General features: G+C 42.7%; 1 protein-coding gene across 1 annotated transcript in view; it reads left to right on the forward strand.

The window, feature by feature from the left end:
* PNPLA7 (patatin like phospholipase domain containing 7) overlaps nt 1-26,994 on the forward strand; it is a gene marked incomplete in the record, with an annotated part of 4,152,928 nt that overhangs the window by 1,606,090 nt on the left and 2,519,844 nt on the right. The window contains 1 exon segment of the mRNA XM_044064320.1: nt 12,597-12,694. Coding sequence (XP_043920255.1) covers nt 12,597-12,694 — 98 coding nt within the window.

Consider the following 26,994-nt stretch of genomic DNA (forward strand, 5'->3'; position numbering starts at 1 on the left):
TTAAAATAAATAATCTGAAGTAGTTAACTTCATTTTATCAGCAACCTGTGGGTATACGGATCCGTATCGGATCCGAGCCGGCAACTTTTTTCTAGCATCTGCTCCAAGCTCTGAGCTCCTCCCCTTACCCATAATGCCCTACCATCTCCTATCTTCCCTCAGATCTCGTTTGCCACGCCAGTAGTGTGCATCATGGTCTCCTTTCCTCTGAGCTAAAAAGGGATAGTAAGTGGAAACTTTTGATTATATCTAAGTGTGCTTGTCTAGGATTACCCTTCCTCCCCTTCTGTAGTAATGCGTTGGTCGTTAGTGTAAAAAAAAAAAAAGTTTTTTGTATTAGAATAGTCAGGCCTGCCCTCCCCCCCTACCTGTGTGTGTGTGTTTTTTTGTTGGGAAGGTAGTACCTTTACCTTTGAGTGCAGGACTATGGCTGACCAGCCAAAGCCTGTGTTCAAAAAATGTACAGAGTGTGGCCATAAGCGTTCCCCTGCTGATGGTCACACTCTGTGTATGATATGTTTAGGAGTGGCACATTTATCCACCCAGTGTGCTATCTGTTCAGGCTTCAACCCTAGGGCCCTTAGGGATCGTAAGGCCAAGCTAGTTACCAAAGGCCTTCTTCCCATTGCCATGCTGGATTCTGCCTCTGCCTCGGTCACTAGTGCACCTCCCCAGACAGGGACTCAACCTCCCTCTTCATCTGGCGATGGGTTCTCTAAGGACAGATCTTCAGTCAGCGAGTCTGACAAAGATAAAGAAAAAGGGAAGGAAAAGGAAAGATGCAGAGAAGAAAGGGAGAAAAAGAAAGACATGCATCGCAAGAGATCCCCAGACATGGAGCTCTTTCTCAGCCCTCCATCCAAGACAATGAGGCATGTTTCTCCTCGGCTCCGGTCACCGCGTTTCTCACCAGAGCCATTGGAACATTCGGACCCGAGGCCTTCCACCCCTCTGCGCAGACCAGCCAGATCTGAGTCTGTGGCCTCTTCGAGGTCAACTTGGAGCCTGTTGGACATGGATATGGACAGGATGATGCGGAGATTTCTTCAGACCCAAATTCAGATGGGAGTCTTGCCAGGTCCCTCTCCCTCTGGAGGGGTGACCTCCATGCCTCTTTTCCGCCCCATCTTTCCTTCCCCGATCCATGCTTCGGGGCTGTTGGATCCGAGGTTCTTTGGAGCTGGTAGCTCGGCGCCGACGGTTCTTCCAACCTCGACTCCGGCTGTTACCTTGAGTTCCTTGGATCCAACTTGTTCGGATCCGAGTGACTCTCGGAGCTGCGGACAGGGAGTCATACCTGGGGGAATGGGCTCTTCGGCTCCGACTCTTTCGGACCCAACCCGTTCCCTCGGACCTCAGGCTACCCTGTCTTCGGCTCTGGTCCCAGCTTTGGATCCGGGGAGGACTTCTCCCTCAGCCTTCGAAGTGGTGGAGAGGGTTCTCTCCCAGGGATTGAGACCCCAGCCCATTCCCTCTGATACCACTCAGGCCCCCCTGGATTTGGCGACGACTCCCTTCATCCTGTCTCAAGGACAGCCCGTGCCAGAAGATCCCCAGGTAATTTTCCCCGAGGAAACCCCTGTGGCTCGCGGATCCCCTTCTGAAAGTCCCACTGAAGAGGGCCAGCGCAAGTGCAAAAGGAGGCACTTGGACTCCCCCGAGTCCCTCACCACTGACAATGACTTAGATGAAGGAGAAGGTTCCACCAGGTCACCTCCCGAAGACGTCTCCTTCGGAGAAATTATGGAAGTCCTCCGCCAGAGAGGAGGTTGGTCAGCCCCAAAACCTTCTGGGGATAAGTCAGTGTTCTTGGAGGCCTTTGGCACGGGCCCATCTACTTCCTGGGTGTCCCCACCAGCAGACCCCTTGGTGGACCTCATCACCACGAGGGCATAGAAGGAGCCCGACACAGTAAAGCCCATCCCCAAATGTCCTGACAAGGTTTTATCTCCTCCTTCTGATAGACAACCCTAGTTGAAAGGAGCCACAGTTGATGCTATGTTGGTCGCAGTGGCCCCAAAGAAGGAACTAGCACAGGAGAGTTCCTTAGTCCACCCCCAGACAAGGAGTCCAGGTCGGTGGATAGGTTTGGGAAGCGCGTATACTCTTCAGTGACTTTTTCTATCCGTGCTCTGAATTATTTGGCACATGTGATTCGACTTCAGTGAGACCTTGCTTCGGAATTCGCTGAGTCGCCCCCAGAGTCTTTATCACCGCAGGACAGACCGCTGTTCTTGGCGAAAATGTCTACTCTGAAGTCAGTCTCAAATACATCTATGGGGCTGCAGCTAGAGTGGCTGTGACAGGCATAGCCATGAGGCGTCATGCCTGGCTCAGATTGTGTCAGTTTGCGGACCCTTTCAAGGCATTGTTTATCAACGCTCCCTACGATGGCTCTTCCCTCTTTGGGAAGACAATACGTGACACACTTGTCCAGAGCAAAAAGGACAGGAAGACTTTGTCTGCCGTCGGAGTCCACTTCTCTAACCCTCAGCGGTCCTTCTCTAGGAATCAAAGAGGGCAGAAGAAGATGTGGTTCCGAAAATCTCAGTTTTCCCAGGATTCTCAGGACAACTATTCCCCCAGAGGCAGAGGGGGACAGGATCGACACCGATCCAGAGGTAGAGGGGGTCTAGGGAACCCTTTTCTGATAGACCCAGTCAGCAGCCCTGAGGGGTTGCCCGACTGTCCTACTCTGGAGGCAGTCGGGGGACGATTGTCCTTACACCCAGCGGCATGGGAGTCCATTACGACAGATCGCTGGGTTCTTCAGATAATATCCAGAGGTTACTTTATTCCTTTCATTGCCCCTCCAAACATTACAAAACACCTCGCGGATGTTCCACCCACTCACAGGGAGGCCTCAGCTCTAGAGGTTTCAAACCTGCTTCTCAAACGAGCCATCAAAAAGGTCCCCCCCCCCCGATCATTCCGGATTAGGCGTCTACTCAAGGTTCTTTTTGGTGCCAAAAAAGACGGGGGACCTTAAGCCCATTCTAGACCTGTCAACATTAAACCTGTCGGTAGCAAAACAGAAATTCCGGATGGTCACCCTACAGTCCATTCTACCTTATCTCCGAGAGTGTGACTGGATGTGCTTGCTAGATCTTCAGGATGCTTACTACCACATCAAAATACACAGAAGCTCCGGGAGGTTTCTGTGCTTCTGGCTGGGAGCCAGTCACTTTCAGTTCAGGGCCCTACCCTTTGGTCTCACCACAGCCCCCAGGGTGTTCACCAAGGTAATGGCAGTTGTAGCGGCCCACCTGAGGCTTCAGGGTATTCAGGTGTTTCCTTACCTGGACGACAGGCTCTTCACTGCACACAACAAGCATCACTTGTGTCTGGCCCGAGATTATTTCATTCGGTTAGCAGACCTACTGGGAATTACAGTCAATGTTCACAAATCCCATTTGCAACAAGTACAAATTCTAGACTTCATTGGGGCATGGTTAGACACTTTGCAGATGAAGGTATTCCTAACTCCAGACAGGATTCTACATCTCAGGGGCCACATAGCTCAGATAGTGAATTCCCAGTCTTCAAAGGCGAGTGAGGTTCTCCGGGCTCTGGGCTCCATGGCTGCCGCCATATCTATTCTCCCGTATGCACGCCTTCAAATGCAGCTTCTTCAATGGACTCTGGCTGTCCAGTGATCTTGGCTAGACCTACCCATGGAATTTCTGATCAAGATCAGTCACGTCTGCAGGACATCTCTTCTTTGGTGATTAACTTCACAGGTGATATCAAAAGGACATCCATTTGCATCACCCTCAGTCCAAACCACAGTGATCACGGACGCCTCCCAACTCCGGTGGGGGGGACACTGTTTGGGAAGAACAGTCCAAGGCACATGGTCCCAGACAGAGACCAATTTGCACATAAATGTTCTAGAGATGAGGGCAGTGCTTTTAGCGTTGGAAGCCTTTCACACAGTCCTCCCTCTCGGATTGATTGCAATTCAGTCAGACAGCATGTCAGTCGTCTGGTATATCAACAAGCAGGGGGGAACCAGATCGAGGCCATGAGAGTGTGGGAATGGGCGATTTCCACCGTTTGGTGTCTGATAGCAACGCACATCCCGGGGCGCTCCAACATTTTAGTGGACAGATTGAGCTGGGCCATTCTGATGCCTTACGAGTGGTCTCTGAAACAGTCAGTAGCGGAGGAGATTTTCCTGGCATGGGGTCAGCCTTGCTGCGATCTCTTCGCATCTCCTTCCAAAGCGAAGTGCACCGAGTTCTTTGCTCTGATTCCCCACCAGGGGAAGTCTCTAGAGACGCTCTAGTCCATGTTTGGCCCCCCGGGCTTCTGTATGCATATCCACCCTTACCTCTCATTCTGAAGTTTCTTCAGAAAGCTTGCTGACTACGGTGCAAAGTGATCCTCATTGTCCCATTCTGGCCTTGTCAGGTTTGGTTCCCATTCCTTTGGTCTCATCTATTAACTCCGCCATGGGTTCTGGATCCCTGCCCACATCTAATTTCCCATTCGTCGGGGACACGTCCACCCGATCTGGGAAGCCTCAAGCTAACAGCTTGGTTGCTCCAGTTCCGTTAATCGCCAGGACTCCCAGTCTTTCATCCCAGGTAAAATCTATTCTAGTGGCCTCTCTTAAAGACTCCACTAGGAAACTATATTGCAGTAAATGGAAGCGCTTTTCCATTTGGGCTTCACAGAGAGAAATAGATCCCTTTACAGCTTCTGTTCCAGCTGTGTTGGACTTTCTGTCTGGTATCTTTCAGCAAGGAGCTAGTTCCTTCACAGTGAAAGTACAATTGGCAGCCATTTCCAGTTTTCATGTTGGTGAAGACAACATGGCCTTAGCCTGCTCTAGGCTGTGTAAGGCTTTTCTTAAAGGTACGTTTCTACTACAGCCCCCTGTCAAGGATTCTGTACCTCCTTGGGACCTTACTTTTGTTTTACAGGCATTGGTAGCCCCTCCTTTTGAACCCACAGCTTCGGTGGACATAAAATTTTTGTCCTGGAAGACAGCTTTCCTAGTCGCCATCACATCGGCTAGGAGAGTCACTGAGCTTCAAGCTCTGTCTGCCGTGCCTCCATATTTGGTCTTCCATAAGGCTAGGGTCTCCCTCCATACTAACCCTTCCTTTTTACCTAAAGTGGCATCTGAAGCAAACATAAACCAGTCCATTAATCTGCCCGTTTTCTTTCCCAACTTTCAAAATAAAGGTGAATACAAACTCCATTTGTTGGATGTTCATAGACAACTTAATTTTTATCTTCATACAACAAAGTCTTTCCGCAAGACTGACCAATTGTTTGTTTCCTTTTCCAAAGCATTTATGGGGAAAGCTATTTCTAAAGTTTCTTTAGCCAGATGGATCACTCTTTGCATTTCACATGCTTACAAAGCAAAAGGTTTATCTCCTCCTGGTATAGTTAAGTCTCACTCTACCAAGTCCATGGCGACTTCTGTCCAGGGTACCTTTGGATGATATTTGCGTAGCAGCGACATGGGCCAATTCACATACCTTCATTTCCCATTACAAACTGTATCTGATTTCTAGGGGTAGAGCATCCTTTGGCTCTGCGGTGCTCAGGAATATCCTTCCATAAGGGCCTCCCAGGATCGGAGTAGCTGGGGACTCTGTCCCACAGGTTGCAGATAAAATGAAGCTAACTACTTCAGATAAAGAAGTTATGTACTCACCATAACGTTCCATCTGAGTAGTTATACTTCATTTTTCTGCAACATTCCCTCCCTCCATCACCCAGACCTTATCCTGTTTTCAGGTTGGTTATTGGGTTGAGTTGCATATATATTGTTAGTGGCAGCAAACTCGATCTGAGGGAAGATAGGAGATGGTAGGGCATTATGGGTAAGGGGAGGAGCTCGGAGCTTGGAGCAGATGCTAAAAAAAAGTTGCCGGCTCGGATCCGATACAGATCCGTATACCCACAGGTTGCAGAAAAATGAAGTATAACTACTCAGATGGAACGTTATGTTCATAGGTTCATAGGTTCATACTAGGCTATCTGCCCGAGGGCATTTACAAGCCTAGCCCATCGTTTTGTGGCTTACGCCACCCCTTTAGTATGGGGAACTATACCCATTATTTTTCTGTGCCTCTGTCGAGCAGTGACACTGAGGTAATCCCTGGGGTATATCTGCGATCTCCCATCCATTGGTCAAGATTTCTCTTGAACAAGGCCAGCGAGGTGCTCTGCCTCGCATGTACCGGGATTTTGTTCCACAGCATAGGGAGTCTTTGGGTGATGAATCTATCCCTCCAGCACATCCTATTAATAGCCGTGTCAAGGTTTAAGTCTCCCGCCCTTGTGGCTCTGATGGATCTAGATTTTTTGAGGTGAAGCATATTCATCAAATCTGGGTTTGACATGGCCTTGTATGTTAGGCAAAGGTCATTGAGTACATAACTTCTTTTTTTTAACATTTGAGGCTGCCACTGTTCACTTTAGTTCCAGTAATTTTTCTGCTTGGAACAAGTTTTGTTTGTTTTGGTTCTCAGTTTGTTTAGGATACAAACAGACCTTATGAAGGTCTCTTTCCCCACTCAGAAGACTCAGAAACTCATTTCCTTTTTTCAAAGCCTCATCTCTCTAACTCATAAAACTGCCAGGAATTTTTTCAGGACTCTAGGCTGCATGGCATCCACCATCCCAATTCTTCTTCTGGCAAAACTGCACTTGAGAAAACTACAGTGGTTCCTGAAATCAGTGTGGATGGAACATGCACATCCACTAGTTCCCAGTCCCCCTTCTCCCTTGCTTGAAATGAGAGACTACCTGGTGGATTTGACAGTTGACTGTCAACCTAGGTCTCCCACTCCATCCGTTAACACCTGACCAGGAGATGTTCACAGACACCTCAGACACAGGATGGGGAGCAGCATTTGGCTCCATAAAAACACTAGGGATCTGATCCCTCTGTCAAAGAAGGGAAGACACCAATGTAAAAGAAATGAGGGCACTGCTACTGGTTCTGCCTTAAAATTCTGCTCCTGAAAAAACTGTCTTGCTGCTTGCACTAACCTCAGCCAGAAGGGTTTCTGAACTCAGGCCCTTATGGTTTCTCCTCCTTTCTTGGTGTTCCATAGAGACAGAGTGTCTCTTCACACCAGTCCTTCCTTTATGCATAAAGTAGTAAATGAGTTATCCTTCAACCAGTCTATTACTGTTGTTTTTTTTTTTTTTTAACCTACATTTTCCCCTTCTCCACAAAACTCTGCAGAGAGGGTTCTACACAGTTTGAATGTGCACAGACAGCTTAGGTTCTACCTTGACAAAACAAAGAATATCAGGAAATCTGACCAGTTGTCACTCCTTTCAGCCTAGAATTTTAGGACTTTCTGTCTCTAAACACACTATTTCTAGCTGGATCTCTAAAGCTATTTCCTTCTGCTATGAGCATCATGGAAAGAGCCTCCAGTCTCCTGTTAAGGCACTCTGCCAGGGCTGTTGCTTCCTCTGATGCCTTCTTCAAAGGACTGGACACTAACTCCATTCTGGAGGCACCAAAGTTGTCCTCAATCCATAACTTCACCAAGCATTACAAACTAGACAACTTTTTTAAGTCTAAGGCAGGGCTTGCCAGGGCTATTCTCCGTGGTTTCATGGAGAGCTCCACTACTCCTACCACCTCCCTTTCCTCATGAGCTTTGGCATTCTCCCTCATCTAAAGAATACTGCAACAGAGAAATAGAAGGACCTTAACGATACATGTCCTTCTCTTCTCTGTTGCAGTATTCCATCCCTCCCTCCTTCCCCCTGACTTTGTTCTTCCTTGGGTATACATGTACTTAGCCTACATACTCTCCTTAGATGGGTGTTCCTCCTGGGGCACTCAGTTCTCAGGATGGTATGTGCGTATGCCACTTTTATGGTCTACATCCGACACCAGCCCTTGTACAACATACCATGCACCTCTAAGCAGTGAAGTCTTTTGTATATTAGCCAACGTTGGGTCATTTTGGCAAACAACTCCCTCATGTAAAGAATGCTGCAACAGAGAAGAGAAAGACATCTATTGTTATGGCAAGATTTTAAGCAACTAATCTTTATACACTTTCCACAATGATAGAAGTGGATGAACTGGTCCATTGTCAGTAACATACCCACCCACCTTCCCTTTCTTCTTAGTGCCTTGGGCTAGAGATCTCTTTTTTATGTTTACTTGGTTAATATAGTATACCACAGTGTTGGAGAGAAATGTATTTAATAGAGAGCATTGTGGGTGAAAGGGGAGGGGGCATATCCTGGGAACACTTTAGCTGTAGAGCTGCCTGTCATCTGTTGGTAATATCGCTGTTGTTACTGAGGGTGGACCTCCACGTATAGATCTATCATTATGGTAAGTATGCAACATTTGTTTAATAAAGTGCATTTTTATTAGTGCTAAATTGAATATTGTTAAATGTCATTCTATTTTCATGTTGCAGTATTAATAGCTGTAGGGAGGTTGCTGCCCTCAGCACCGGGCATCCGGCCAGTATACCAAAGTCTTAGGAGCAGGGGTATGTGCGATGTTTGATGTCAGAGGTATAAAACGATGTTGGCTGTGAATGTGATGTCTGCAGGTACACACTTCAGAACTTTTCTGCCTCAGTGATCATCAGACCTCTGATCGCCAGCTTTGGGAAGCAGTTTGCTTGTTTGACTCTGCCATCTTCTACAGATAAGTACCCTTCTTTGTTATATATTAGCCTTTCAGACATATATTTCAACTAGAAAGAGGAAGTATGCCTGTGGGAGACAAATTCCTCACAAGGATACGCATGATAAGTGCCTATTCTGTTTAGGGGAAGCCCATGACCATACCTCTTGTGAAATTTGTAAATCATTTGTGCCTAAAACTCTCCGCAGCTGTTTGGCTGCATTAAATCTATATCTCGAAAACCAGAGACTTTGTTAGGAGACAGTCATCTCATTCTGCTCCACCTCAGGCTAAGGGACGGAGGCAGCCTAAGAAACATTCCACTCCTAGACTACCTTCCTCCACCACTACCACTTAGTCAAACCACCTCCACTGTGACTCAAACCCACTACTTCCCTCCACCTCCTGTCCCTTCACCTCACTCTCTCCCTACCCTCCTGGCAGAAGATCACCTCAGAGGACTGGGTCCTCTCCATCATTCAAAAAGGTGATTTTATGACTTGGTGGGTACCACCACAACAGATAAACAAGGGATTTTAAACAAGGGATTTTATTCAAGGATGTTTCTGCTCTTGCCCCTTATTCCAAACCAGGCCTTTATGGTATCTCTGGATTTGAAGGATACCTACCTTCACATTCCAGGTCACCCTTGCTACAGGAAATTCCTACGTTTTTCTGTAGGTTCCTTGCACCTTCAATTTTCTGCATTAACTTTTGGTGCTCCACAGCCCCCAGGGTGTTCACAAAGTGTCTAGCTCCAGTGATTGCTCACTGCAGAACACAGGGTATTCAGGTATACCCATGCCTAGATGACCTGTTAATACTTCACCAGGACCGTCACACCCTTTACCATCATCTGCACCTGGTGACCAACACCCTAGCAGACATAGGGTTCACTGTGAACCAGGAAAAGTCCCACCTGACCCCTACACAAGATCTAGTCTTCTTAGGGTGCAGGATCAGAACAGACAAGATGGCAGCCTTCATCCCCTGCCAGAAGATAGAAGATCTCACCCATTACCTCAAAAGTCTTCTCGCTCTTCAAACTTTACCAGCCAGAGAATTCCTAAGAGTCCTGAGCCACATGGCATCCTTGATACCCATGCTTCCTCTGGCAAGGCTACATATGAGGAAGATCCAGTGGGTACTGAAGATTTGTTGGACCAAACATTCTCACCCTCTGGGCCCCTCTCTCCCTCTCCTACCATGACTGAAAAAAGAACTGGAATGGTGGATTGCAGCCATCAATGTCAACCAGGGCATACCCTTCCAATTACCTTCCCTCTTACAGCAAATCTTCGCAGATGCCTCAGATATGGGCTGGGGGGGGCAGTCCTACTGCATAACCACAAACTAAGCAAAGTACAGTGAGAATGGTCTTCACTCAAAGGGACCACATCATCATCAAAGAGATGAGGACCCTTTACCTAGCTTTACAGACCTTCCAATAAGTCCTCCTACCAGGCACCTTGTAACTAGTCGCAGACAACATGACTGTCTTGTGGCACATAAACAAGCAGGGGGAGACAAGGTCTTACCCTCTTTGCAGCCTAGCCATACAGATTTGGACCCTAGCATCAACACTCCATATCCACCTGCAAGCAGTGTACATCCCTTCAGCAGAGAATGCAATGGCAGACGCCCTCAGCAGAACCTCTGCACTCTCTCACAAATGGATGCTTCACAGAGAGGTGTTGCTGGATCTCATACACAAGTGGGGTATTCCTCAGGCAGATCTGTTTGCCTCCTCCCAGAACAGGCACATGCCTCTGTTTTGTACAAGGGATCCACACCCCCCAGGCTTGGAAAGTGGATACCTTCTCTTTGGCAGGGATGTAGCTCTATGCCCCCCCTTCACACTGATTCAGAAGGTCCTTCTGAAGGTACAGAGGGACAAACCAAAAATCCTGCTGGTGACTCCCTTTTGGCCAACACAGCATTGGTTTCCTCTTTTTCATCTTTTAGCCAAGGGCAATCATCACAGGTCACCCCACCATATAGACCTACTCACACAAGACAGGGGATCCCTAATACACCCTCAGGTGACCAATGTCAAACTCACTTTATGGGTGATTGGGTTCTTCTTCTTCTTCAAACACCTATACCCAGAGGAAACGTACTCGATGTATTGCAGGAGACCAGGAAACCTGGTACCAGGAGAATTTCTGTATCAGAATGGAAAAGATTCTCCAGGTGGTGTCAAAAGAAAAAATAGGACCCTTCACTCATTCCTGTATCTATTTCTTACTTGTGTGAGCTTCTACATTCAGGATTGACGTACGCTTCTGTTAAGGTCTACTTGTCTGCCATTTCCACTTGTCTGCCTTTGGTACCTTCTTTGGCATCCAGGTTAGAGACTAAGCTCTGCTTGAAAGGGGTCCTCCATGTCAGACCCCCTCGTAAGCCAATGCCTCCTACTTGGAACTTAAATTTTTGTCCTTGAAAAACGTAACTTACCGCCATTTGAGCCAGCTCATTCAGCGTCACTGAAGCCACATACCTGGAAAACAGTTCTGCTGGTGGCCCTCACATCTACCAGGAGGGTATCAGAAATACAAGTTCTGATGGCCACCTCTCCTTACCTCATCTTCCATAAAGACAGAGTCTCCTTCGGGACTAACCCTTACTTCATGCCTAAGGTGGTTAATGAGCTATCCTTAAATCAGACCATTAACTGCCCTGTCTTCTTCCCTCAACCTCAAAATTCTTCTGAAAGGATCCTATATTCCTTAGATGTCCACAGACATCTTAGGTATTGCCTGGACAAAACCAAACCTATTAGAAGGTCTGACCAACTGTTTGTCTCTTTCCACCCAAGGGTTTTGGGGAAGGCAGCCTCAAAACAGACTATATCTTCATGGATCTCAAAGGCTATATCTGCATGTTGCTCCCTTCATGGGAAAGTGCTATCTGAAAATGTGAAAGCCCACTCCACCAGGGCAGCTGCTTCTTCAACTGCCTTCTTTAGGGAGGTAGACTACACTTTTGTCCAAGAAGCGGCAACCTGGTCATCTGTCCATACCTTTACTAAGCATTGTAAACTAGATTTGGTCCCCAGAGCTAGAACTAGGTTTGCTAGATCCATCCCACAAGGTCTCTTAGACCAGGGACCACATCCTTCCTCCCAGGCTCATACCAAGAAGCTTTGGTACTCACTACAGTTATGAATACTGCAACATGAGAATAGAAGGACATAGAACAGTTGTGTAAGAACTTACCATAACCTTAGATGTCCTTCTCTTTCATGTTGCAGTATTCAGTTCCACTCTCCTACCCCCACTTTACCCATTTATTTACCTGTTGAGACGTATACCTCCTTCAATCTAACCTTAGTAGCAGGCACATGCCTCCATGAGGCACCCTCTGGCCTGGTCTCACATGTGGGTCTGAAAAGCTCCCCCCCCCCCTCTTGCTTACCAGGGGTACTACTGTATGCGGCGGTCCATTCTGAAGTGGGTATGTGCAGACATCACATTTATAGACATCTGTTTATGGCTCTGACATCAAACGTTGTATGTACCCCCTCTCCTAAGATTTTGGTATACATTGGCCAGATGTCCGGTGCTCTGGGCAGCAGCCTCCCTACAGTTATGAATACTGCAACATGGAAGAAAAGCACATCTAAGGTTATGGTAAGTTCTTACACAACTGTTCTTTTCTTGTGTAATATTTATGTATCCCAGTAGATTCATTAGAAATGATTGTTCTGAAATATGCAGTGCATGCATTAGGAATGGTGATCATATTTTAAAAATATACCGTGAGATGCATTTTTACAAACCCACTTATTCACCACTTATTACACCACTCAGTTTAGGTTAAATTGTAGGTACATTTGTAGAGAGTCATAGTGTAAATGTTAATTTCTACAGATGCCTTTAATTATTAACAAATCTAAATAGTATAATAAAAAAATGAATATGAAAGGAGAACCTTACAAGTATTTCCTTCCTTTTAGGAAGCCCAAAGTGCAGCAGGTCAGACATGAGTATGGCATATGAGAGAGCACGGGTTAGCATGGCTGGTGATTTGCCTTCCAGCCCAGTTACATTCAAGGTAGGACTGTTTGAGTTTACTTCTTTTTATGTATTTATTTTTCCCTTTGTACTTGTAATAGTTTTGTCATTTGTGTTAGAGACTACTGTCACCTCATCTTTTATGAAATATAACCATTTGCCTTCTGTACCATCCTATACGAGTATCATTTTTTACTCCTTGTGTTAACCTAGAATCCATTTTATTAAATCATAAGATTTGGATTTACCCATTTTATTTCTGCCTTATCTAAGACAAATTTGTGAAAGAAACGTTGTTGCACTGATAGAAAAAGTGAAATAGTCACTTTTTCTTAGTACTGATGTTTACACAAGTGTCTGATATTGGATGGAAGCTATTATATCCTCCCTGTACAGCGTTTGCCCTTCTACATCCTTTTAGTATTTCTAAATATTTCTCAGAAATCCTAGGTTTTCCATTGGATTGTTTTTCTTGGATACCAGGTTGTTTTTTGGTGTAGTGTTTATTGCAAGCATAGTGTTGAATAACTGTTGTCAAGCTGGTGAGAGTAGTCTTTTTCCAGTGTGTCGAACAAGGCTGCTGGATGTAAAAAGTGTTCATCCTGCAACCTTAAAATATCACTGCAGACCCTCATTCTTTGTGTGTATTGCTTTGGGATGGCACACTTGGATAGTGAGGTGCGTGCTTCCTTTGATTCCAGATCATTTAAGGATTGCAAAGACAAATGTATCATAAAGGACCTTCTTCTCACCAAAGCGAGGAGTTTGGCTCTGTTGACTTTAGAATTATGTTCTCCAGGAAAGAAGCCTGATAAAGACAAGTCTACCCAACAAAAGGAAAAGGAAAGAGATTAATCTAGAGAAGGAGGAAGAGAGAGTGAGAGAGAAGGAAAAGAAGGTAGAAAAAAAAGAAGTGGTCCATCGGATCCTATGGAATCCCTTGGTCTGGTGCCGAAGACACCTAAGTGCTCAGATCCAGATGCTCTCCAACACTTCCTCCACACTTTTCCCAGAGCCAGTGAGTCCCAGGCTTCATTCCCCTTTCCTGAAGCAGAGGTGTTCATCATTGGTAGCTTCATTCTTTAGGTCTTTACATTTGTCAAGGAGTCTGTTAAAAGTAGATGTTGACAGGATTCTGCAGAGATTCCTTCAGATGCAGATTCAACTGGGGATCATCCCGGCACTATCACAGCGTTCAGGGGCTCCAGGTATGGACCTGTCTGACCCTCCACTGGTTTCTCCCATTCCAGTCCAACCTTGAGATATGAAATCTACAGATCTGAGCCTTCCCGCCAGAATACCATTGTTGGAGCCAACAGCATTTTTGACTTCTAACAGTTTCCCTTACTCTCTCAGGTGCAACATTGTCGGATTAAGATGAGTCTTAGAGCTAAAGCCTTGGAGACAAAGTTCAAGGGTCTGGGTCAACTCTGACGTTTTTGGATCTATCCCTTCCTCTCACTGCTTCTGTACTTCACAGTTTGACGCCATTGTTGGCCTCATAGCCGTGGTAGGTCAGTGCCAAGGATGTCTGTCATGTCCTTCTTTTGGATCAAAGAATTGATTTTTCGGTTCCGATTGTGTCTTTGCAGTTTCCGGCCTTTGGAAAGTTACTCTATAGACTGAGGGAAGATGTGTGTCCACCACGCTTGGCTCTGTCCTGCACTTTGGTGGATTGTATATCCAAATCCAGTTATCCTGGTCAATGAAGACACTCAACCTTGTCAATCAGGGTCACTACGAGGACAGTCAACCTCTTTCAAGCCTTAATAGTCTAAGGCTTTGAACAGATTCGGGAAATGGACATAGGCTTCACTGACTTCCCTTAAGAAAATTCTGGGAGAAATAATTAGTTTTCTGCAAGGAATATTACTTATAGGTGAGGACTGGAATTTGATTTGCAGCAGTTTAGCTGTGTCGGGGGGGGGGGGCAGAAGGGAAAGTATAACAAAGTAGGGTGGATTTTTGAAGAAATTTATGAAAATATTTGGCATGGAAGATGTGAATTCAGTAACAGGAGTTCGGAGAGAATTTACATATTGTTCCCCAAGATATAAAAACTTGACTAGATTAGACAGAATTTACATTTCACAGGAACATGTGCATTTAATTGAAGGTCTTGATATGCACCCAATAACTATTTCAGATCATGCCCTAGTAATAACTAAAATAAAAACACAGGGTAATGAAATAGAAATGAGATACTGGTGCTTTCCTACCTATCTATTGAAAAGAGAGGAATTTAAGGAATGGGTAGTGGAGATTGTTCAGGAGCTGTTCGAGAGGATAGAAATTACTTCTTAAAATTTAGCTATAGAGTGGGATAAAACTAAAGTGGAGTTTAAAAATTGGGTGGAAATAAAAGAAAGGGAGCTATGGTTAAGAAGTAACTAGAATTATTTAGAGGTATGACAAATGGGAATTTCACAGAACAAGAAGAGGATCAACTGCAGAATGCTAAGGAGAAAATAGGAGATCACCTCGATAATATACGAGTTTAGAAAAATTGCTGTTAAGCAACTTTTTTTTTTTTTTTTTTGATAATAATACTAAAGCATATAAACTTTTAACACAACTACTCAGGCAACAAAAAGTAGAAAGGACTGCTGCCAAGCTTAGGGAGCCTGTAACAAAGATGGTAATAAGATCCTGTAGAGGTATTTTGGAAATTCTATGAAAGTCTATATAAAGCAGAGAAATATGGGCATCAAGAAAAGATGCAAATGGAAGTGTTTATGGAAGAATTAAATATGCAAAGGTTAGAGGGAGATGAGGCTCAATTACTAATGGTTTGGATAGGAGGAGATGAGATAAAAATTGTGATATATAACCAATCCACAGGAAAGTCCCCAGGACTAGATGGTATTCTTGTGGAAGTTTGGAAGCTAGGAGGGAAAAACTGATAAAGATCTGTAAGATTTTATTTAACAGTATTTTAAGAGTAGAAGTACCAATATCTCGGAAGAAAACAGTGGTAGCTGTAATACCTAAAGAGGGTAAAGATCCATCAGATCTACCTTCATACAGGTCCATTTCAATACTAAACCTTGAGTATAAAGTGTTTGTGTCTATAATGGCTAGAAGAATGCTAAAAGCAATGCCAAAATTGATAGTTATTGATCAGTATAGTTTTGTGGAGGGGAGGCAAACATTTGACAACATTAACAGAACACTGATGATCCATAGGGAAGCAGAATGTTAGAAAATATCATTCTTGTCGGTGGGTCTTGATGCTGAGAAATCATTTGACAAAGTAAGCTGAGACTTTATGAGCAGGGCAATGGAAACTTTTGCATTTCCTGAAAAAAATTATAAAGTTGATTAGGAGGATATATATGAAGGATCAGAGACGAAAATTAAAATGAGTGGGATCTTCTCTGTTAATTTCTGTGTGAGCAGAGGAACCAGGCAGGCATGTCTTCTTTCCCATTTGTCATTTGCATTATAATTAGAACCACTGGCCGCAGTATCCATAATTATGGGGAGATGATAAAATGAAGTATTTAGGAGTATGGATTAAAATTATTCTAGTAGGGCAGCTAAGGATATGTGGGAAGAGACTAAAATATAATATAAAACTGAGAAAATGGAAGCTTTGTTATATGGATATGGATAGTAAGATACAAACAGTTAAAATGTTTTTTGTCCTTTAGTCTTATACATAGGTCAGGCATATTTTTTATCAACCAGAGGAGAAGTTGTGGTAGCATGTAAAAAGAGCTGAAGGGCTTTATCTGAGAGGGGAAGATGGCAAGAGTCAAGTGGTATTAGCTGATTCTTCCAGTAGAACAGAGTGGATTGGGATTATCCAGTATGAATGGGGTATTTCAGAGCTGCACAGTTAAGGCTCCTGTACATAGCACAAGCAGAAAATAATTCAAAGTGAAAAGAGATGATGATGAAATGGGGGAGGCAGAAGAAACAAGGAGAGACTAGGATTTTGGATGCAGGCCTTTAAGGAGAATAACAGTAATCATACAAAATATTATAAGGTATCAGAAAGTATGCTAAGAACTAAGCCAATGAGGGAATGGAGAAAGGAGATTCTACCAATAGGATTGACTGCAGTTAGGGATATAGTCAGTGGGCAAGAGGTTGCTGGAATTTATTGGAGAAAACTGGCAAAGGAACCAAAGTATTGGGAGCAAAACTAGATAGGGAAAAATGATAGAATGGGATGACGTCAAGAATTTATTTGGACTGCAGGTTAGAAATTGCCTTCCCTATCAAGGATTGATATCAGAGTGTAGGTAAAGAGAAAGAAATAGGGGAGTCCTAAACAAAAGACCAGCACTGATAAAGTTTTTAGTAGAATCTAGAAACAGAAGCTGCCATTAAAGGAATCATTAGTAGAGCATATAAAATATTGCATGATAACTATAAGAATCTACCAGAAGATGTTAGAAAGGATTATGAAGAGAGATTGGATAAGCAATTCACAAAGAAACTATGGGAGTGTATATGTATGTCTCCCAAGTATGCAGAAGATCTACAAGATTTAGGATTTTTCCTAGGAAATGTTTACATGAATATTTTTATACCTTAAGTAGACTCCAGAGATTTTTTTCTTCAGGTAGACAGCAAGCTTGGAGGTGTGACAGGAAAGAAAGAGGTGATTTGGAACATATTTTCGGGAGTACTGTAAGCTGGCAGACTTTAAGGATTAAAACGAAATAAATAACAGTGATGCATATAGAATGGCTTCATTTACTGTTAAGCGCTTTTCATTTGTCTCAAATAGCAAACTTTATCAGTTTGTCTGATAAAGTTTGCTATTTGAGACAAATGAAAAGCACTTAATAATTAAAGAAGCCGTTCTATATCCATCACCGTTATTTATTTGGTTTTAGTTATAGACTATATCCTGTAGGTAGTCTTTCATCAGAACAGAGCATCGTTGAGAACAAATCTTAACTTACTTCCAGAGGTGGTCTGTGAAGCAAACCTTAGTCAGACTCGGTCTACCAGTGTTTTTACCAAGTCTTGTAACAAAGGAGAGTAATGTCTACATTTGCTACATATTTTGACCACTCAGGTTTTATTTCTGCAGGACTAAGAATGTCAAGAACAATGGTGCAGCAGGTAGTGTAGTCACCTCAAAACAAAAGATTTGCCAGTTTGATTCCTAGCTGGTGTGCCTGTATGTCTTCTTTGCGTTCTCATGGGTTTTCTCCGGGTACCCCGATTTCCTTCCATATTCCAAAGATATGTAATAGATGAATTGGACACTCTAAAGTGGCCATCAGTGTGAGTGCATGTGTGGTATAGAAAGCCATGGCAGGTCTAGCTACCTGGCTGTGTGAACAATTGGCTCTAGATGATTGTCACTGTTGAAGATGCATTTCAATCCGATGTGTAAAATCTTGGGGGGGGTATGGATGGATGAACAACATCAGGAAATTGGATCAGCTTTACATTGCACTGTCTAAATGTGTTTGTTGAAGAAGTTTCAAAAGTAAATCCACCCAGATGGCTCTCTGCCTGCATAATGTTCGTGTATGAAAAGTTGGAATTGACTTCGCATGGCAAACCGAAGGCTCATTCTACCAGGGTGATAGCTACTTCTGCTGCCTTTATGGGCCGTGTTCCTGTTGACAAGATTTGTGTAACAGCTACCTGGTCTACTGTTACTGCCTTTGTGTCTCATTAGAAGCTAGATGTACAGCCTGGATCCCGGACTTCCAAGATAGCTGCACACTGATCAGCACCTCAATTTCAGATCTCTGTGTAAAAAAAGAAACTGAGAAATAAGAGCTAGTAATTTTGTCAGCTTGAATAAAATTCAGTTACTGGCTAGTAAGTATACTACCTGGATGCCAGCAAAGAAGACATTTAGAGAAGCTGAAATAAAATCAGCTAGGAAGGGTGAAGAGAAAATGCTGACACAGAGGAATCCTGCAGATGTTCTTCAAAAAGTAGTTCAAGCTGCAGCTTTGGTACAAGTGATGACTTCCAGTAATTCAGAAAAAAAAAAAAAATCAAATGTACTCAGAGCTGATTAAAATAAATGAAACATTGAAGGAGTATATCAACTCAAATAACAAAAGCCTGGAAAAAATAGAAGAAACTTTTACTAGCTATTCACATGAACCAATAACACTGTAAAAATCAGAGGTTGAAATGAAGAAAAGGCTGGCTGAGTGTGAAACTTCTCAAGAACAGCTGTTTCAAAAAATGGGAGAATTAGTTGACAGAGCACATATAGAAAACCTGTGATGTTTTGCTTTATTTGAAAAACTGGAAGGAACAGACTGTATTAATTCTATGAAATCACACATAAGCAACTAAACTGGTGTTCCGCAGAAGGATTTTTTTTAATTGAAAGGGCACATTGTGTGTATGCTCCAAACCTGCCACACACCAATAGATCACAGGAACAGAGTAAATAGAGTGTAAGGCATAGAACAAATCCAAAAACAACTAAACTGCCGGACTCTAAACCTGGCCATGGGAAAGCAGCCAAGACATACATTAGTAGTGATGCAGTCATACTAGCAGAAAGAGTTGATCCTGAAAAACTGTGGCAGAAGGGAAGTATATTAAAAATTGGAAACCGCAGAGTGTTTGGGGAAAAGATTATTCACTGTATACCAGGCAGAAGAGAAGCAAATTTATCTTAACAATCAGGGAAAGCCGGGGATCTGGTGTGAGATTCAAGCTGCTATATCTAGCTGTTTTCAGAGTATTTTTTCCTGTAGGATCAAAGACATTTTTGATGCAGAAAATGATATAGAAGAAATTAAAAATTTCACCCTACAAAAAGTGAGCCATCAAACAGTAGGAGACTGTGCTTTTCATTCCTCTGACAATAAAGCAAATAGAGAGAACCTTTTCCAATGTTCAAAGGAAAATGCTTGCGAGAGAGGAAAAAAGTATAAGTTGACTTAAAGAATTGGGAGTACCTTGGACTTGAACCAGAGTCTGGTGTTAGGAGAGGGAGGTGAAGAGGAAAGGACCAGAGACATTGAAGTTAGTGAATAAATGGTAGCTGCGTCGTTCACATTTGTGAATTATGGCTTTGCAAGCAAAAGAGGCTGAGAAAGACTGGAGTTTTGTTGACTTTGTTAAACTTGTGGGTGGTTTGTAAAGAATATATTTACCACTTTGTTATTAATGTTTAGGATACTAAAAGGAAGGGGAAAAAGTAACTGTAAGTAAAACTATTTTATTATTACTAGTAATTGTATAAAATAGTTCATGGTATAAACTCCTTGTTATATTGTAAAGCGGTTTTCTATAGTATATAGTCAGTTGTATTTTAAATGTAGGGGTGAGGATGGGTCTTTTCAGTGATTGCTGTATGTGATAAAGATGTTAAAGTAAAGGAAGAAATGCTTTAGTTTTAAGAAATGTAGGCTTTACAGTGTAAAAATAGAAGAAAGACTGAACAAAAGCAAGTTTAAGTTAGTATGCTGTGACCTTGGGCTGCTGGAGTGGGGTAGGGTTTAAAAGTGCAGTGATTATATTGTATGTAGAGTTGAGATGTTTTCTCTTATTTTTGTGTAGGTGAATGTCTGGATTAATGCCCTTGGCGTAACCTGAAAACAAGTGTGTTTTGTTAACAAGTAGACTTGAAGGTTGAAAAATAAGACAAAATGATGAATGCCACAAACAATGCTAAGTTTCTTGCCTTTGCAATGATATTAGTTTCACTTTACCTTTAGCAAACATCCATTTGGAGTCGAGAAGTCTGCAGCTGAAGGCAGTTGTACATTCTGTTTTGTTCTGAGTGAAATTGACAGACTCCTGTGTGCGTCTGCTGAGTTTAGCTGTTTCTCATTGTTTGTTTCCATGGAGATGAGCTTTATGCAAATGCAGGTAATTAATTTTGAGAGTTCCGAGCAGTGTTTGCTGAGGGAAATGCAAAATGTAAAGGTACAAGGGCAAGCAGTTCAGTAAAAGTACAGTTTGAAATTATTGGAAGTGAATATGAGGTAGCAGCTTCCCTGGCAGCCTTTTTTTTCCCAAACACCTTTATTGAATTATCACTTAACTTCAATGCATTTAATAGAACAGTGTATAATTTAGTGTTATATAAAAATAGCAAGGTGCACTTTATTTTAAGGCTAAAAGGGGAGTAGAGGTAAGAAAAGAACATATGTAAGAGTTAAGAGGAAGCACAGGCTATAACATGCACTCTAACATGAATAACCTTTAGTTTAAGTTAGGTAATGCCGTGGGTACAGCTGTTGATTTTGAACAATTGATCTTATCCGAAGGGTTAACCTTCATTTTTTTTAAGATGTTCATAGTTTTATGTGTTTGTTCCAAGTTAATAGATTGTGGGAGTGTTCTGAAATTGTGTTTAGTTTTTTTGTTTGAGGGTTTTCATTAAAATAAAATGTCTTGAAAAATGTGACAGATTCAAATGGAGATTTCAATAAACTGTCTTAAGTTCAACCAAGTCAAACATTATTGTGTGCATGTAACAGAAGCATTGGAAATACACATTTATAAAAGCTGTCATGGGTGATAGGTGGGAACAATAACTTCTTATCATAATGGTTGTGCTGTCTATAGTACTTTGGAATGTAAATGGCCTCACAGGTAGAGACAAAAAGGTAAGAGTATTGAATTATATTAAGAAATGCAAAGTTCAAATAACAGTGTTGCAGGCGACATGTTTGGAAAGAAATGAGCATGTAGATACAGATTTTTTGGATGTTACTGTTTACCGTAACGCAGATGATACTCTAAGTACCAAAACATTTAGAAAATACCCTCAATACAATACCTTGTTACACGCCTCCAGTATGCACCCGAACCACACCATCCGCAACATCCCTAAGTCTCAATTTATGCGTATCAGACGCATTTGTTCATCTCATGATGAATTTGAACATGCCAGACTTGATTTATACCATAGATTTCAGGACAGAGGATATAGAGACATAGATATATATCAAGCTAGTTCATGGAGCAAAACCATAGACAGGAGAACATTGTTACAATACAAAAAATCAGAGCATGCTCATCAGGATTCTATCTTGAGATTTGTCACCACATATGGCAGGAACCAACCTATTGTCAGGGATATACTTAATTGCAACTGGAAAATTCTTTTGGCTAATAACACTTTAAGGTCAATACTAGGCCCTCAATGTCAAATGTCATACAGAAGAGGCAAGAATTTGGGAGGGTTATTTTCACATTACAAAAACAGAGAAGAGGGAGGTGCGATATATCATCAGACCACTATCAGTGGTGATAAACTAATTGGTACTTTTCCATGTGGTCACTGCTGCTCCTGTTTACAAGTTAGTACACTAAAAGAATTCACCAGTGCCAACACCAATCGGGTATTTAAAACCAGGGTGTTTGGTAATTGCAGCAGTACATGGGTTATTTACTTAACTACCTGCCAATGTAAAGCTTTTTATGTTGGTCAAACCTCTAGGTCTCTTAGAATAAGGATGACAGAACATCGTAGTGACATGAGGAACAAAAAAGAAACAAATGCTTTATACAGACACACGATACAACATCCCAATGCCCAGTTTATGTTCATGATCATTGACAAAATTCAGGGAGATAGGAACAACCAACAGGGTTGGCACACCATTTTAAACCACAAGGAACAATATTGGATAACCAACCTTGGATGTTTATTCCCACCAGGTCTGAATGACCGTCTGTGAGTTCCACTGAACACTGGAGGATTTCATAATCATGGTTACAACAACAAACATTCATATAGATCAAGAATTAGTACCATTCAATGGTGGTTAGGCCTACCAACGCTCATATTATACTCTATAAAGCATGATAAAAAATTGTTCAGGATACGAATATGTATATGTATGGTTTGGTATTCGTATCTGGTATGTTGGCGTTAAACATTGAGTATTGTAAAATTACAATGTTGAACTTGTATTATCTACAAGCATATTATTTCAATTTATTATAATCTATAATATAGCTGAGAATGAGGCCACTATACTCTTTTTGCCTTATTTTGTAATATATTATATGATCAGTACTTGGTTCATTATTATTGAATTCTTTTGAACTTGTGGTTATCACCCTTCATAATATATATATATATATATATATACTAGTGGTATATATTTTCTGCTTTTTTACACTATGATATGCATTCACAAATAGTGACTATGGTATTGGTCTATTACCTTGTAATATGTATGTCATATAATGGCTTACTTCCAGAGCTTTGATTTTTATCTTTAAAAATATGACTTAATATCTACACCTCTGGCATTTTTATGTCACTGGTCATATGCTTTAATCAAGAATGGAACATGCACTTTGTTACTCCAGCCACTGGGTGGTGCTGTAATATTGCTTCCAGGTAATCAGAGACTAGTATAAATGCAGGCTGCTTCATTTCATTCAAAAAAACTTTATTGTATTCATTGATAAAGGCTGAATAGCCGAAACCGGTCTGGATTTGAAGGAATTATAAATAATTAATCATTATTTCTTCATTACTGCATGTTCACTATCATTTTTTGCTGGTCGTTGGTGGTTTACATTGTTGGCTTGACCCTGCATGCCATCCTTGGGTTGTCCTATGGTTGTTTGCAGGTATTACAGGGTCCCTGACTCTCATAAATTTTTATTTAGAAACTCTGCTGCTGATCCTGAAACTATTTCACAGGGTCCAAAGGGAGTTAAGGCCTCAACAGCAGAAAACCCTACCCCCTCCGACAGATTCAAAGGCGCTGGACAGATGGGGAAAAAAGGTTTATGCATCTGCAACCTTGGCAATTAGGGCCTTAAACTGTCAATTTCATATGCTTAAATACCAACAACATGTTATGGGATTGCTGAAACAGAAAATGATGTTGATTTCAGAATGTGCAGAAAATAAGGAATTGCAGGAATTATTGCATGCAGCTGAACAAGTTGGAAAGCATACTTTGCAATGTGGTTTTGATTCTTTAGAGGCCTCCTGCAGGGCCGCAGTTACAGGATCTGTGATTAGGAGGCATGCCTGGTTAAAGGGACAGAATTTGCCTGATCATGTTAAAGCTAAATTGCTAGATGCACCTTTACAGCATGATTCTCTGTTTGGTATTAAGGCAGAAGAGGTTTTAAAGAAAATGGAAGACAAAGCCAAGTCTATGCAAACTGTTAAAGATTTCTTGCAAGTGCAGCCACTTAGATTCAGTAGACACTGGCCTACAAAAAATTGGTCCTTTCCTTTGTCAGATAGAGCTCAAAGGGGCAAATCCAGATGCCCTAAAGGTTCCAGTTACCAGGCTCAAGACTCATACAGGTCAAAGCAATGGGGCGCATCCACCTCCAAATCTGGGGGAGATAAAGCGCAAACCTACAGAAAGCAATCCCAATGACTTCCCTCTGCCTACACCAAGCACTTATCTGTTGGCAGCACCCATGGGGGGAAAATTTTCACTTTTTGCACAAAACTGGCAATTAATAACCCAGGACAAATGGGTACTGAACATCGTATCACAGGGATACAGATTCCATTTCCACACTCTGCCAATGACAAATGGTTGGCCAGACTTGCCAAAAAACCAATGGGCAGAGGCACAGAAACAGGTTACGTCCCTCATGGATATGGGGGCCATTCAGACAGTACCAAAACAGGAAAAAGGACAAGGTTTTTACTCAAGACTGTTCTTGGTACCCAGAAAGGACAAGGCCTGGCGGCCAATACTGGATTTATCTATTTTGAACACATACCTGGACATTCCAAAATTCAAAATGCTCACCTTGCAACAGCTTCTGCCCATGCTGGGCAAGAATGCTTAGCTGGTGACTTTAGACTTAAAAGAGGCATACCTGCATGTCCCAATAAGACAGTCGTGCACAAGATACCTCAGATTCAAGGCTGGCTTAATGCATTACCAATTCTCTGCACTGCCCTTTGGCTTATCTACTGCACCCAGGGTCTTTACAAAGTTCCTGGCCCCACTAATTGCATTTTGCAGACAAAGAAGTATTCAAATATATCCTTACTTGGACGACTGTCTCATTCAAGCAGAGAACAAAGACACTCTTCTACAACACCTGGCGTTTGTGAAAAGGCTTCTAGCATGCCTAGGGTACACAATAAACGAAAAGAAATCACAACTGGTACCCTCTCAAAAGATAACATTCCTAGGTGCAAGCTTGCATACAACTGCCCAGATGGCTTACCTCACGCCAGACAAACAAAGACAACTGACTACTTACTTCAAACTGATGGCAACAAAAACCTAGTCTTCTGCAAGACAAATTCTGCAGGCTCTGGGCTTCATGGCATCTTGCATCCTACTAATTCCATATGCAAGACCTCATATGAGGAAACTGCAATGGTACCTAAAAAGTTTATGGAGTCAACACTCACACAGTCTGGAAACAATGATTCCTCTCATCCCCTGCCTGCAACAGGAGTTTCTATGGTGGGCAAAGGCCTGTCACCAAAACATGGGACGGCCCTTCACTCTACCCCCTGCCAGCCAGACCTTAACAACAGATGCATCAGATTATGCCTGGGGGGCCTACATGGCAGGAAGATGCATTCAGGGCATATGGGCACCAAATCAAATGCATCTACATATCAACCAGAAGAGATGCTAGCTGTTCAAAATGCCCTAACAGCTTTCATGGACTTACTTCATCCAGGACAACTACTGATAAAGATGGACAACACCACAGTCATGTGGTATATAAACAAGCAAGGGGGCACACACTCATACCCCCTTTGCAGATTAGCCATGGCACTGTGGGACACAGCTTTGACCTATCAAATAAATCTTCAAGCTCAGTTCCTGCCAGGAAAACAGAACACTCTGGCAGACAATTTAAGCAGAAACCTTATGGATCCTTACGAGTGGAAACTAAATCCACAAGTATTCAGCATGATAACAGAGAAATGGTGAAGCCCAGACATAGATCTATTTGTCTCTCCTCAAAATTATCAATTGAAAAGATTCTGCACAAGGACTTATCACAGACAAGCATGGAAAGTGGACGCCCTATCCTTCAGTTGGAAAAACCTGTCAGTTTACGCCTTCCCTCCTCTGCCTCTTCTACCCAAGGTCCTCCTAAAAGTCAGGCAAGAGAAGCCAAAGATTATATTAATTGCCCCAGACTGGCCCTGCCAATACTGGTACCCAATCCTAAGGAATTTGTCTCAATACTCAGCTTGGACTTTGCCTCAAAGACCACAACTACTGTCCCAGCAAAATTGTCTCACTACTCAGCTTGGACTTTGCCTCAAAGACCACAACTACTGTCCCAGCAAAACAATCAGATCTTGCACAATCAACTACAGACTCTGAACCTGGCAGCATGGCTAATCATATGAACGACACCTTTCAGTAAAGCTGTGATGGTTGTCATTTTGGAAGCCAGAAGGCCTAGTACTAGAAAATCTTATGCTGACAAATGGAAGAGATTCTGTGCTTGGAATCAAGCACAAGGAACTGATACAGCAGAACCACATATTCCTCAAATATTACAATACTTAACTGAGATGCTTGACAAAGGCCCATCTTTCTCATCAATCAAAATCCATGCCTCTGCCATTTCAGCTCATTACAACAGAAAGCCTCCAATCTTTTCTCATCCTTTACTAAAGCAGTATCTTAGAGGAGCCAAAAACCTAAGGCCTCCTAGAAGATCACCATTACCAGCATGGGACCTCAATTATGTGTTGGAAAAGCTCACTCTGCCTCCATTTGAACCAGCCGCTACCACTGATATAAAGTTCTTATCATGGAAGACAGCTCTGCTAATAGCAATTACTTCAGCAAGAAGAGTTTCAGAGCTACAGGCCCTCATGGCTGTAGAGCCTTTTATCATATTTTACCCAGACAGGGTGTCTCTGAGGACAAATCCTACTTTTATGCCTAAGGTGGTTTCCAATGTGGCTCTTAACCAAACAATTCATCTGCCAACTTTTTATCCAAATCCGCAGAACAAAGGGGAGAGAATTCTGCATTCCTTGGACGTACACAGACAGCTAAGATTCTACTTGAGCAGGACAAAGGCTCTAAGAAAAACTGAGCAATTACTAGTGTCATTTGCTGCAGGAACAGAAGGAAATGCTATCTCAGCAGACAATTTCAAAGTGGATAAGCCACTGCATCCGTTTCTGCTACTTACACCATGGTGAACCTGTGCCCAAGGGCATTAGGTCTCATTCCACCAGAGCTGCAGCTACTTCAGCAGCCTTTCTCAGAGGAGTACTAACCAAAGATATTCTAGAGGCTGCTACTTGGAGTTCTGTTCACACCTTTACAAAGCATTACCATTTACCTCTCTACTATAAGTTCAGGGCAGGCTTTGCCACTGCAATACTGCAGGGCCTTATAGCCACACCTAATGCAATTTAGCTCCAGCCTCCCAACCATAGCTTTGGGATTC

Source organism: Protopterus annectens, chromosome 2.part2 (assembly GCF_019279795.1).
Source record: "Protopterus annectens isolate FY-2018-M chromosome 2.part2, PAN1.0, whole genome shotgun sequence".
Classification (NCBI taxonomy): domain Eukaryota; kingdom Metazoa; phylum Chordata; order Ceratodontiformes; family Protopteridae; genus Protopterus; species Protopterus annectens.